Source organism: Cystoisospora suis, assembly GCF_002600585.1.
Source record: "Cystoisospora suis strain Wien I chromosome Unknown contig_3078, whole genome shotgun sequence".
Lineage (NCBI taxonomy): Eukaryota > Apicomplexa > Conoidasida > Eucoccidiorida > Sarcocystidae > Cystoisospora > Cystoisospora suis.
Window position 1 is genome coordinate 4,626 of NW_027155873.1, and position 13,317 is coordinate 17,942.

Here is a 13,317-nt window from a genome sequence, read left to right on the forward strand (position 1 = left end):
ATAGAAGAAGTAGTAGGAGTAGGAGTACGGGGAGTTGAAGATGGACAGGTAGTACACTCAAACTGTTTCTTCTTCTTCTTCTTATCCTAAGTTGTGTCTCATGGAACACAGAAAGGGGAGATTTAGAGGTCTGACAGTCCTTCCTGATTCTTCTCTCTATCTCTTGGACTTCTTTGCCATTTTTCTTCTCTTCTTTCAGCTGTCCCTTCGCGTAGATGAGGGAAGAACAGGAGACGTGCCGTGACGGGGTAAGTGTGGCGAAAGACTGAATGAATGAAGGCTCACACAAACTTCTCACTCTCTTTCTTCCGGCTCTTTTCCCCCATCTGAGATTCTCTCTTTGGAAAGGGTATTGAAGTGCGATAGAAAGAAAAGGAAAGGAAAGAAAGAACCTTGAAAGAAGAGAAGAAGAAGAAGAGATCAAAGCACTCCAGATAGATAGATAGATAGAAACAACTCCCCCGCCCATTCATATAGCCCGAACTTGATCATGCGGTCCAGGATGTTAGTTGGCACGAATGACTTCTAAACTTCCTCGTCTTCTTTGCTTCTTTTCGTCTTCATTTGGGTCTTTCTCTTCTTTATTTATCTTTTCCTTTTCTTGTTCCACTTGTGTGTGTCTTTCTTTGACGTCTCTTTCCTTTCGTCGTCCTTCGTACAGGGCTCCCTCGCTCTTTCTTTCCCCGAGTCCCCTGCGTTTCTTTCCTCTTCGTCTGCTTCTTCACTCTCTTTTTCTTCATCTTTCTTCTTCTTCTTCGTTTCTTCTTCTTTCGCCTTTCTTTGCTCCTGTCGCGGAGTCCATGGAGTTCATTTCTTCCACAAGTTGAAGAAAAGTCTTCTGCCCTCCCGTTTTCTCTCTTCTTTTTTCTTTCTTCCTCTCTCGACATTTCCTCCATTCATCGGTCTATGGTATCTCTCTCTCTTCCTTTCTTTCTTTCTTTCTCCTTCGTCGCAACAAGACTTCTTCTCTCAGTCTCTCTCTTTTCCTTTATAGGTTCGTCAACCATTGCAAAGAGGCGTCTTCCTCATCTTCAATCGCTTTTCTTCGTTTACTCCTTTCTTCCTCGTCCTTTTCTCTTTTCTCTCTATAATTTCCGAGTATGAAGAGATTCCTCGAAAGTTGGAGACACATGACTCACTGGTACAGGATCTTTCAAGAGGAGTTTCTGTCTCTTCCTCTTCGCTCTCTCTTTCCTTCCCTCGCGCCCTCGTCTTTATAGTGCAGCTCCTTCTTCGTCTCTTTTCTTATGCGATAAAGTCAAGTTTTTCTTTCTTTCTTTCCTTCTTTCTTTCTTTCCTTCTTTCGTTCTTCTTCTCTCCTCTGTGAGCAGGGAGGGAGACTGTAACTTTTTTCGCTAGGTTTCCTCTTCACCTTCCGCCGCCGTTTCTTTTCTTTCTTCGAGAGGTTTATACTTTTTCGTATTCTTCTTTGCCCTCTTCAGTCAACATAAGAGAAAGAGAAGATGAAAGCGAAACGAGAAAAGAGAGAGAAAGATGAAGAAAGATAAAGAAGGAAGGTCATTCTCTTTCTCATCCGTGGGATAGGCGGGTTCTTTTTCTTTCTCGAATTCTTCAGTAAAGAAATGGAGAACTGCCGATTCGGAGATACCGAGAGAGAATTTTCAATCGACGGAAGGTCAGATTTCTCCTTACAGCCTTTCTCTCTATTCTCTACATCTCTGTTTAGCTTGCTTTCTCATACACACAACTCTCCCTCTTCTCCCACCTACAGATGACTCCCCGTGTATTTCACACCCTGTCTGTCTCTCTTTATCTATCAATGCATCTATCATCTCTCTCTCTATCGATGGATCTGTTATCTCTTTACCTATCCCTGTGCATGTAAGTCATTTTCATACAGTAAGGCCTATCATGCGCTTACAGGTGTGTTCGTTACTATCTATACAAGGAGTGTCTCTCTGATCTATCTCTGTCTCTTCCTCTCCCCTATACTTTGATCCATAGCCTTGCCTTAGGAGGGTCTTTTCCCGAAGAGAAAGAAGAGATCTTTCAAGAAGAAGGAAGAGGAGAAGAAGGTTCTGTGTCTTCTTCTCTCTTCTTCTATTCTTCTTTCCTTTTTTATCTCCTCTTTCTTTTCAAGTATGTTTGAAGGGCGTCTTCTTAGATCTCCGTCACTATCTTCTACCTCCTCATCTACGACTTCTTCTCCGTCTCCTTCGTCAACGCCTTGTCTTTCCCATTCCTCCGACCCATCTTCTTCTTTTCTCCCGTCTTCTTATTCTTCTCACCCTTCTTCTTCTGCTACACATTCTTTCCGTCGCCCTTCTTCTTTCTCAAGCCTTTCTTTCTCTTCTTCGTCGTCTTCTCTCAACCTCGCCCCTTCTTCTTCTTATCTCGAGAATAAGAAGATTCAGCACTTAGCTACTAGTACTACTACTATAAATCCGTCAAGAGCTGTTGATACGCATAGTCTTGTCACAGCAGCTATGGATATAAACAGCCATAGTAGCCGGGCTCATCTCCACCCCTCCTTGAATACAGCCCCTACAATGTCGATAGGAGAGAGGCAACAGAGAGAGATCGTGACTACAGAAGATATGCTTAGATGTGAGACGTTAAACATTTTTCGCATGCAGTTGCACCAACTCTCGAGGCATAAAGATGGACTTATGCCGAAACCGGGTAAGTCAAGACACTAAATAGGACATGACGGACACGAGAAGACTTGAGAAAACATCTCTCTCTCTCTCTTTTCTCTTCTCTCTTGTTTCTCTCCTCTTCGCTTTGCTCTGTATAGAGGATGTGTGGAGCTTCGTATGTATAGAGATCTGTGTATGTGTACATATGTACAGGAAGACCTCCGTACATCGTGGAGTGCATGTACGTGTCTATAGGAGTTTTAGTCTAAGAAAGATCGATCCCTCTTTTCGAAGATGTTCTCTTCTTCGCACGTCATAAGAGACAACTGAAGAAGACTACGATGTGTATCTCTTCACTCTCTCCTCTTTCTGCCTGTCTCTGGATCTTTCGATTTCTCTCTCGTTTAACCTTTCGCTTCGTGCCTCTATGTATTCTGCTATTGTTCTCTTATCGTTCTCTTCTTCATACAACTCTCTGTCTGTCTCTCTCTCTTTCGCGATCTTTTTATATATCTTTCTATCTCTCTCTCGTCTTCTCTCTCTATTTTTCTCTCATATGTTAGAGAAGGACAACCAAGTCTCAACTTTTCACAAGGATAGAAAGAGAGATCTCCACAGAGAGGTCGAACGAGAGAAAATCTGTCTGTATCCTCCTCCCTCTCTCCTCTCTGTCTGTTCCTTCCTCCCATCTGCGTTTCTCGGCATTTCTTCGTCTATCTCTCACTCTCTCTCTCTCTCTCGGATCTTTGTCGTAGTAGTGACGGTGTGTATGTGTGCGGCGTAGACGGACTTTTTCCGGAAGACTGGCTGCGCTTGGCATGGGATTATCAGACGTTAGCAGAACAGATGATGAGGTGCCAAACGTGGAGAGGAGGGAATTACCCAGAAGGTCTTCTGTCATGCGTTACAGAGCAGGTCCACTATCTAAGAAAGAGACTCGAGGTAAGATTGGAGGGAAGGGGGGGGGAGGGCAAGAGAAGAAGATGAAGAAGATCATCGTCATCTACGCAGTCACTTACGAGTTGTGTTTCTTTCTTTCTTTCTCTTTCTCTCTCTCTCGGTGTATTGTCTTGGTGCTTCTTCTCTTCCCGGCGATGTGCATGGACTCTCTGCAGTTGGAGGGGTGTAGACGCTCGTATGTGTTGAGATGAGGAGAGAGGGGTGTGTGCAGAGAGATGGAGGTAGCTGTGGATAAATACATACGCATGCGTAGACATACCTGTAGGTCTTCTGGCCTTTTCATTCACGTAGAGGGTCTACAGTCTATAGAGAAGAAGGAAGGGGAGTGAGCGGAGGTAAAGGAGGTTGATCTGGAGGTCATGAAAGACAGAGAGACAAGGAAAGGGAAGATAGGTCTTCTTTCTCTTCATACACCTGGATAGAGAAGGCAAGAAAGAGCCTAGCTCTCTCCGTCTTTTCCATGGAGCACTGAGCGTCAAGAAGGAAGGAAAACAAACAAGAGAAAAGAAGACAGAAGAAAAAGAAGAAAAATTGAATTTTCACACAGGAGTGGGGGTTTTCTTTTTGTCTTTCTCTCTTTCTCTCTCTCTCTGACTGTCTGTCTCTCGCTCTCTCTTTTGTTTCTTATACATGGCCCTTCTTCTCTTTTTTCTCGACAGGAATCTCTATTCTTCTTCCTTTCTTCTTTTCATCTCTTCTTTCTTTCTTTCCTTCCTTCTGTCTTGTTCTTTCTGTCTATAGAGTTTCTCGTCTATCCCTACAGAAGAGAAGAAAGATAAGTTCCGCCGTCTGTATGTTCTATCAGCGCTAGGCATTATAGCCAAGTTAAAGCTAGTGACATTCTGCTGGACCTTTGTCGAGCTGAAGAGAGGGGAATTCTCTTCTTCTTCCTCCTCCTCGTCTTCGAGCAATCCCAGTAGATCATCTCCCCTTGGTCACGGAGGCCAGCAGCTCTCTTCTTCTTGTTCGCCTCTCCCTGGAGTAGGAGGAGGGGGGGGTGGGACGTTTTCCCAAGAGCAAATGACTAGTATGCTAATGAATCTCCAGCAGCAGCAGCAGCCTTCTTCTTCGCCTTCGTCGTCTTCTTCGCATCATGGAGGCAACGGCGGGAGTTCTACTAGCCATAGTAATAGTAGTAGTGGTCATACTACAGAAGGAGGCGGAGAGAGATATCTGTCTTCTTCCTATTTATCAGGCGGAGGAGATCACCCTCAGCAGGAGCATGCAACCCATGCTCCTAGTGGACGTCATAGTAATGGGAGTAGCAGTAGTAGTAATAGTAGCGGCGGCAATAGGCACAATACAAGTTCCGGGTGTACGTACACCTCAGGCAATGACAACAGTTTCTCTTCTTTCGGAGGAGGAGGAGGAAGTCAGAATTCTCATCTTAGCAACAGCGGCAATACTGCCAGTAGCCATAGTGCAGCAAGTTCATCTTCTTCATCCTCTTCTCCCAGTGGCCTTTTCTTTAGTCAGGGTGAACGAGAAAGAGCTAGCGAAGGCATGCGTAGTAGTAATAGTAACAACAGTAGTAGTAGTAGTGAGAGCTTCTTCAAGCAGTCTTTTCTAAATCTATCGAGCCCAACGCCCTCAGGCAGAGGAGGAGGAGGAGGAGAGAGCCGCGATGAGAATAGCCTAGGCTTATTCACAGGGACTGACCACTCTTCTTCCAGTCATAGTTCGAGTCTTCTCTCCCTCGTAGGAAGCACTAGTAGTGGCGGGCATCAGCCTTCTTCTTCCTCCTCGTTTCTTTCTCTCCCCACCCACCCTCAGCATCCTCATGAAGAAGAAGGAGGAGAAGGTCATAGCCGAGAGAGTGGATATCTAGGGAGTTTACTCATGGGACGGGACCCCCCCCTTAATCGACATAGTAGCAACAGCTCAGGAAACGAAGGAGAGAGAGAAAGAGAGAGATTGATAGGAGAAGAAAGACTGTATCAAGGAGGAGAAGGAGAAAGAGGAGGAGGAGGAGATCTTGAAGGCTTAACAAGACGGGGGGGAGGAGGAGGAGGAGAAGAAGAAGATCATTCTCATCATGATAGAAGAGGCAGAGAAATGATGCTAGGAGAAAGAATGATCGGAGATCTACACCAACATGGCTTGCCGGACTTTACTGTTGAAGATTTAGAAAGAACAGAATACACAACGAGATCGGGAAGGAAAACACATCGAACGGCTGTCCGATCGGATAAACCTTGAGGCAACTCACGCATCATTAAAAAGACAAGAAAGTGACCATGCAAATCTAGCTCTATCTTTAATCTATCTTCAATCTGATCATCTGAAATATTGTCGATATCTATCATCTCTCGTCTTTCCCTCTGCTTCGAGGTTCTCTTCTCATTCACCCTGTCTTGTTGTGGATGGCTTCAAGAAAAGAGATATCTAGAGACATCTCTATCGAAATCTCTCACTTATATTCTCGTTACGTGCGTGGTTTGTTTTTTTCTTTCTTCTAATACTTTTCTCTCTTTCATCTATCTCTATGCTAAACAAGTCACAGCATAGAAGGCGTTCTTCTTACGTCTTCACCGACACTGTGAAGAAAAGATATATACATCTCTCTCTATCTATCTAGATATAGTTATGTAGACTTACTTACATGCGCCTATATGTGTACATACGTATGTATTCATCTATCTATGTCTATCTCTATATGTGTATGCTCTTTTCTGTTTTATGCTGTATACGTCGTCAGTGTCGAAGACCAGGGAAGGAAAGCCCAGAGTGGAACTCTGAAGGCACACTCTTCTTTCTTCTTCTTCTTTTCTTGTTTCTTCCTCTTCCTCTAACGGAGAAGTGAACGAAAAGGAAGGTGTCAGAGGTTTGCAAGATCTCTAACTGAATGATGATTGACGAGCTATTTCGACGGTCTCTCTCTCTCTCTTTTCTTTTTGCGTCTCTTCTTTCTCTTGGGCGTGGGTAGCGATGTGGGTTAAGGGTTGGTCCCTCCTCGTCTGGTTCTTTTCTTTTCGTCTTTTTCCTAACTACAGACGAGGAGGAAGAAGAAGAATGCCAAGTTGTTTTCGCAGAGGGGAGATAGACAGACATCGCGAGATGGATAGAGAATTTTGAGGATGAATAGGCTAACAGAAAGAGGGAAAGAACGCAAGAAGAGAAAGGAGACGGAAAGGAGAGATAGCTGAAGACTGACTAGGTCTGTCCTAGAGGGCTAAGAATGAGCCCTTGAAAGAGAAAAAGACGGAGAAAAGAGACAGAGAAAACTTCTTCTGTTTGGCGATGATGTTCCTTCCCCTCGGTCAGCGGAAAGAAAAGAAGAAGAAGAAGAGGAAGGAGTGAAGGGATGCCCCTCATTGGTACAAGACCTCTCCTCTCTTCTATTTTCTTCTTCTCTTCATCTCGGGGTCTCGGGTGTTTCTTCCAAGTTTTTCCTCTTTCTTTTCTTTCTTTTCTTTCTCTCTCTGAGTGACGTCCCAAGAATCTTTCTCTCTCTGTGTACTTCTTATTTTCTCCCTGCGTGTTCTTCTCTCAGTCTCTTGCCGACTTTTCTTTCGTTCTTTCATTTCGAGTCGGGCAGAGCAACTGCGTGAGAAGAAGAGAAAACAAAAGAAGAAGAGCGGAGAAGGTTTGTTCTGGAGGATAAGAAAGAATTTCTGTTCATGAGAAGAAGGAAGAAGAGACATAGAGAAGGTCCTTAGGAGAAGGATGACAGGGGTTCAGTCTAGAGAGGTAGATGCATCAAAGACAGGTAGATTTATGTATCTATCTATCTATCTAGGTGTATGTACACCCCAATCCACGACTATTCTTCTCTTACATAGAGAGCTGTTGTTCGTGACGTGGGGGCATGTGGATTGTATTGCGGAAGTTCGTCGACTCCTTTTTTCCTCTTACTCTTCGGTTGCTTCAGGCTCACTCTGGAATTCCTGTCTTTTTTGGTCGGGCTCAATCCAGGAGAATACTGCGATGTACGGCGCATGCAGATACACAGGTGTCCATACATGATATGTTGAGAGCGAGATAGGGGGGAGAAGGAACACATGACTCGCCCGCGTGTCAGTCAGTCTCTTCAAGCTTCTCATTGCGCTTGTACGAATATCTAGAGATAAAGAAATACAAAGAATCTCTCTTCTTAGGTAATCTCTCGCCCTGATCGCGTATCTAAAGCTCTGCTGTATATGTAGCTCTATCATGTGTGTAGAGGACCACGTATATGTATGTATATATATATATATATACCGTTCGACGTATGGGTATAGATATGGATAGATAGATCTACATGTATATCGTAGGGAGTTGAAGGACGTAGCAAATCTATATGTCCTTGAGGAGTGACTTGGTCGTCGAGGAGTTGATAAAGTCCATCCTCGGGGCGTCCTTCTATATAGATAGATATAGAGATGTCTATGGAGATAGTCCTTCTTGTCTTTTCTGCTCCAAGAAAGGTGTCTTTTTTCCTTCTTCTACTTGTTGCGAGGATGGCTGGATATCAGGGCTGGGGAAGCATGTCTCTCCATGCAGGTCATCGGGTGTATGTACACCCCGTTGAAAAGGAGGAGGGGAAGGACTTCGTTTGTAGTGATTGAATCTTATCTCTATGTAGATCATATTCTGAAACGTTTATACAAAGAAAAAGCAAGAGAAGTCATGATGGTCTACAAGTATCTTTCTGTACATGACACATAAGGCTATATCTCGTTTATTTTCCATCTATATGTATGCCTTCAAATGCATGCGAGTGAACGTCCTCTTAATCTGTCGGTTTCATGAAGTCGTACGTATCAGGACCATAAAGACCAGGTGGAAAGAGAACGACAATATGGATTATACTATCTCTTGTGCTTATGATTCTCCTCTCTTTTTCTCTTCTTATCTTCTTTCTTTCGTCTCGGTCTTCCGAAGAATAGAAAGTTACTTCTTCTTTCGAGCAGAGGCGTCGTACATCAAGATACAGCCGAAGAGGAGAAGAGACTTCTTATTCTCTTTCTCTCTCAAATAAGGCGAAGCACAGTGTCTAGGAGCGAAGTGCGAAAATACTCGTCAGTTCTCACAGGGAGGGGCAGCAGCGATATGTCTGGCCTAAGAGAAGATTCTCTTTTTGAGAGGATTTGCAAATGAAGAAAGACAGCAGTTTAATAGTGACAAGGGATCGGGGAGTTTTCATGAGAAAGAGAAGAGGCGGATGGTCAAGTTGTCTAAAAAGAAGTAGGAATTTGACTAAGAGAGAGTGAAAGAACAGATAGATAGATAGATAAATCAAAGATAGATGGGTAGATAGCTTCTTGGATAATGACTATTCTTGCTGACGTCCTTTCAGAGAAAACTCTAGGACTTTGCTTCGTTTTACTGTTCTTTTCCATCGTGCTCGAGAGAGACCATTAAGGTGGCAAGAGAGGAGAGTCAGCCTTCTTTTGATAAGATCATATTTGCTGATACTTGCCCTTTGAGCCGGATAGATGGGGATTGAAAACGGGTGGAAACTGTGGTAGTTTGAAAGACGCCGAAGAAGACATAGAAGAAAAAACCTCCCGATCTGTTTCTTGGAGGGCTGTCCTCTTCTTTTCGAAGAACGGAACAGCGCCTTCACAAACCTGTCTAGTATTCCACGATTTAGAGCCAACCGGTAGGGAAGTAGTCACTTAGGGTCTTCCTAGCAAACAGATTTACATTTGAAAGAACTCTTTCCTTGTCGAATATCTGCTAACGAGCCCGCGAATCAGAAGACAGTATGGGAACGTGGTAGTTGAGTGCCTGCAGACGAACTTCGTTCGCACCCCTATGTATCTAGCGGCTAGTCGTTACAGCGGTGTCAAAGAGGGTGCGTGTCTCGTGGTAGGTCTGGACACCTTCTCTTTTCAGGGTTGTGCGTCTCATGGATTTCTCGATTGGTACAGAAGAAGGAGTCAACGAGAAACAAAACGATTTTTGAAGGTGCAAATATTCCTTTCCCAGGAGGTGGGAGAGTCTCTTTGTCGCCGGTGGTTCCTTGACACGGATTTCGAAGAGGTTCGATCGAAAAGAAAGATCTGGAATTTTTTCTCTTTGTCCATGGAAGGCGGAGAAGTTCTGAATATTGTTTTAGCAACCCGCAGGGACACACAAGCTACGGTTTTTTAATACACCGCGGACACTGTATGCATTTGGGGTATGTACACATACACTCCAGGAGCATTCGCTGAGGTGTATGTACACTCCATAAGTACTCACTGGGGTGCTACGTACACTCGAGGTGTACTTACTGGGGTGCAACGTGCACTCCAGGGGTGCTCAGGGAGGTGCATGTACACTCCGGTGCTCACTGAGGTGTACGTGCACTCAAAGGGTACTCACGGAGGCGTATGTACACTCCACATCCAGTGCTATGTATGTACACTCCAGGGATACTCACTGTGGTGTATACACTCCAGGAGTATTCATCCGGCTGTATGTACACTCCAGGAATATTCATTTCGCTGTATGTACACTCCAGGAGTATCCATTCAGCTGTATGTACGCTCGAGGAGTATGGTGATAAGCTGCGCGTACACTCCAGAAGTGTGCCTGCAGGTGTACGTACACTGCAGAGGTAGTTGTTTGTACACCACAAAAAAGCTGCAGGACAGCGCTTCGCTGTCTTTCCGGCCCGGTAATTCTGACGGATCGCGGAATAACTTGTACGATTTCATTCTTCCTTTCCCAAGGAGAAGCTCTGATAGTGAACTCCCCCCGTCACCGAACAGACTCCACGCACCGGGCGCTTTCTCTCCCAAAACAAACTTCCCTTTGTCCCACGGTGGTCACTAAAGAACTCTGGTACATGCGGAGTCGCAGCTAATATCCATCGTCATCCATCCCATCGTCTAGCGGGGAAGAGCTTCGTTCCTTCCCCTGCTATCGCTGCGCTAGAACAAGATGACGCGTCTAGCTACTCCGTGTCGTGCTTCCAGCTAGCCAACGACCCCATCGCTGTTGATGAATACCTGGGGAAAGACAGTTTTCAGTCTTCTTGTTTGATTGGAGATTCTTCTTGACAGGAGAAATGGGAAGAGAGAAAAGCGACGGAGCTCTTCATTGCGATTTATCGTTTTGAAGAGAGAGACTTTGAGAACGAACACTCCGACTCCCGAGAGGAAAAAGAAGTAAGCTTGCCTGATAGCAAGCAGCGCGGCGGCTGGGGGATTTCTTCTGCTTTAGCTGCAACATTCTCGTGGCTATCATCGTTGGTCGATTTGTCAGAAGATCGACTGCGCTTGTCTGCACGAGAGAATTTTGTTTTTCTGTGGATGTGTAAGATAGATGGTTCTTTTTAGTAGGAATTTCCCATCATATCTACCTATCTTCCCTCGGGATATGCCGACCCATCTATCCGTCCATCCATCTCTCGAACGGTGAACATCCTTTGTACGGGGAATAGAAAGGAGCGTTCTTAGCTTCCGTCCTTTCCGGCTCGTTCATCTTCATTGAATATCTTGTTTCTTTTCTTCTCGTTACGGCGTCTTTCTTTCGGTCTCCACAGACAGGCTGTCAACACCTGCTCTTCTGCAGATTCTCCGGCTTGGCTCACCTTGAACAGCTCTCAACCCCAGAAGAACAAAAAGAGGCCCTCTTCTCTTTCTCACGTATCTCTCTATTGTTTTCTCGTCTCGCAACACTTTCTTCTTTCCACTTACATCGTTTCTTTCTCTCCTTTTCCTTCTTCTTGTCAACTCCCGGCTTGTCGAGCAGCAGCCTTTCCATCAAAGCCATCTTCACTCTCAAGAAAAACAAGAATCTCTCCCTTATTCTTCCTGTCTCTTCTCTTCGCGGCATCTTCTTTGTCTGCTTCTCTTGCTTCTGTCTCTTCATCCCTTCTGTCAACACTTTTCTATCTTTCTTTGGCTCTCTTCTCTTATCATCTATTATCTACGTCCTCAATCCTGCTTGGAACTCTCTCTCTTTCTTTCACCACTAACGACAATTCCCCTCTGTCTTTCCTTCTGATTCTCTTCTTTGCCTTCTTTCTCCTTTTTGTCCGGTTCTTCTCTTCTTCTCGTTATCTTCTACCGTCCAAAGCTTCTCTAGCTTCTCTTTTTCACAATGGGCGCGGTGAGCTCGTGCTGCTCCGTAGAGGAGAGTGAAGATCGCCAGGTTATGAAGAACGGGAGAGATCAGGCCGGCGGTAAAGGAAAGGGAAGTAGCGACAAATCAGGAAGGAATAGAAGGAGTAATTACGACGATGAAAAGAAAAGTAAAAGAGATAGATCTCCTTCCAAGTCGAATAGCGGAGTCCCTTCAAAGTCTAAAAGTAAGTTCTCATGTCTATTCTTAAGGATATGTATGTTGTGTAGGCATACATATATATGGGTATATTTTCATTGCATGTATATTGAGAGAGAGTGGAGGATAAGCTTTGCACACAGACTTCTTCAAAGTTGTCTATCTCTCTACCTCTTTGTCTCTCCATCTGATCGCATCTATAGAGCAGGGGGCTATGGATCGCTTGGCGCGGCCGCAGTAGTAGTAGTAGGTAAAGTGAGAAACAGGCGAGACGGCTCACATCAAGAGGATAGAGGGAGATGACGGGCGACGGACAGCTTGCTTTACTGTGTTTTGACTAGCTTTCCATGCGTCTCATGCGAAGTCAAGTATATCGAAGAAGTTCGCCTTACACATTCTATTCACGCTTCAAGAGACAGATAATAAATACATCGAGGAAGAAAGAAAGAGTCTCCTTTTGTGTATGCATGTGTCTATATGATAGAGAGAGAGGGCTAAAAAGCGTAGGGAGGTAGTCATGTACACGGACCTTGTACCGATATACTCTCTTGTTTCTCTCTTTCTTGAGACGATGTATAGGACAAGGAACTGTATGTGAATAGACGATATGAAGTAACTAGTCTTCTACAAGGCATTCGCCTCTCTTCTCTTTCTCAGTCCATCTAGTATAAGGTAGAGGGTTGTCTCAAGATACACGTGAAGATCTTTCTCATACATACGCTCACGCCTTTTTTCACCTGTATATGAAAACATATGGATACCTCTCTCTCTCTACATATATATAGATATATATGTATGGATAGATATGTTATGTCTGCACACACCACTATCCATATATATATGTATATATGTAGGGGTGAGTCTAACGTGTAGGCTACTTTCTGCGGTTCTCGTGTATCTTTTTAGGAGCTGCTTGTTCATTTATGCATACACATGCGTCTGTCTCTTTCTTCTCTTGTTCTTTCTATGTGTCTTTCTTACAGGTGGCAACTTTGTAACGAAAGATGAAGTGGATGATTTGATGAAGAGGCTAGAGGGAGGCATGCCTATTCTTGTTCTATTACAAGACGGAACGAGGCTGGCATGTGTCCTCCACTATAATGCGGCTGACAATGCTCTATCCATATCATGTGAAGATAAAGTAAGCTCTCAAGGACAAAATGCAGTACATCTTCCCTCCTTTTTCCCCCTCTCTTTTTTCTCCTCTTTCTTTCTTTCGTATTCTCTCTGGCTAATATGAGCGAGTGAGCTGAAGAAGAGAAAAGATGAATTCCCGTGTTTTCTCTGAAAAGCTGACTTCCCGACAGTGAGCGAGGTGTACATACAGGGGATCATGATACGAGTAGAGGCATACCCGATGTATGTGTAGAGGAATAGGTATGGTACACAGACAAGTGCCACGCGCCAGTCTCTCTCTCTACCTCTCATCTAAATATGTATCTTCACTTGCATCTATATATACCCATAGAAAGATAGAGACTTAGCGAAGCGCCCATGTATGAGTATATCTCCAACATGTAGATCGGTCTATATGTTCTGTCTCTTCGCTGATGTCTCTCCC

The 13,317-nt window shown here is 44.4% G+C and overlaps 2 protein-coding genes across 2 annotated transcripts; both read left to right on the forward strand.

Annotated features, from left to right (window-relative positions):
- The first annotated feature begins 500 nt into the window (after nucleotides 1-500).
- On the forward strand, nucleotides 501-8,546 carry CSUI_006155 (transmembrane). The gene is made up of 3 exons (XM_068066319.1): nucleotides 501-2,643; nucleotides 3,385-3,542; nucleotides 4,302-8,546. The coding sequence occupies exons 1-3, from the start codon at nucleotides 2,103-2,105 to the stop codon at nucleotides 5,757-5,759; spliced, it is 2,157 nt and encodes a 718-aa protein (XP_067921704.1). The 5' UTR covers nucleotides 501-2,102; the 3' UTR covers nucleotides 5,760-8,546.
- Nucleotides 8,547-10,505: 1,959 nt separating this feature from the next.
- Nucleotides 10,506-12,897, forward strand: CSUI_006156 (imc sub-compartment protein isp1; the record flags this gene model as incomplete). The annotated part of the gene is made up of 2 exons (XM_068066320.1): nucleotides 10,506-11,784; nucleotides 12,740-12,897. Coding segments are annotated over exons 1-2 (366 nt in total), but the record flags the coding sequence as incomplete, so codon positions are not given.
- Nucleotides 12,898-13,317: the final 420 nt, after the last annotated feature.

What these genes read in the sequence shown, in the direction of transcription:
- CSUI_006155 (XM_068066319.1), top strand. Translation starts at nt 2,103, where the DNA reads ATGTTTGAAGGGCGTCTTCTTAGATCTCCGTCACTATCTTCTACCTCC. An exon ending in TGGACTTATGCCGAAACCGG is followed by an intron (nt 2,644 to 3,384) that starts GTAAGTCAAGAC and finishes TGTGCGGCGTAG; the next exon opens with ACGGACTTTTTCCGGAAGAC. An exon ending in ATCTAAGAAAGAGACTCGAG is followed by an intron (nt 3,543 to 4,301) that starts GTAAGATTGGAG and finishes TTCTGTCTATAG; the next exon opens with AGTTTCTCGTCTATCCCTAC.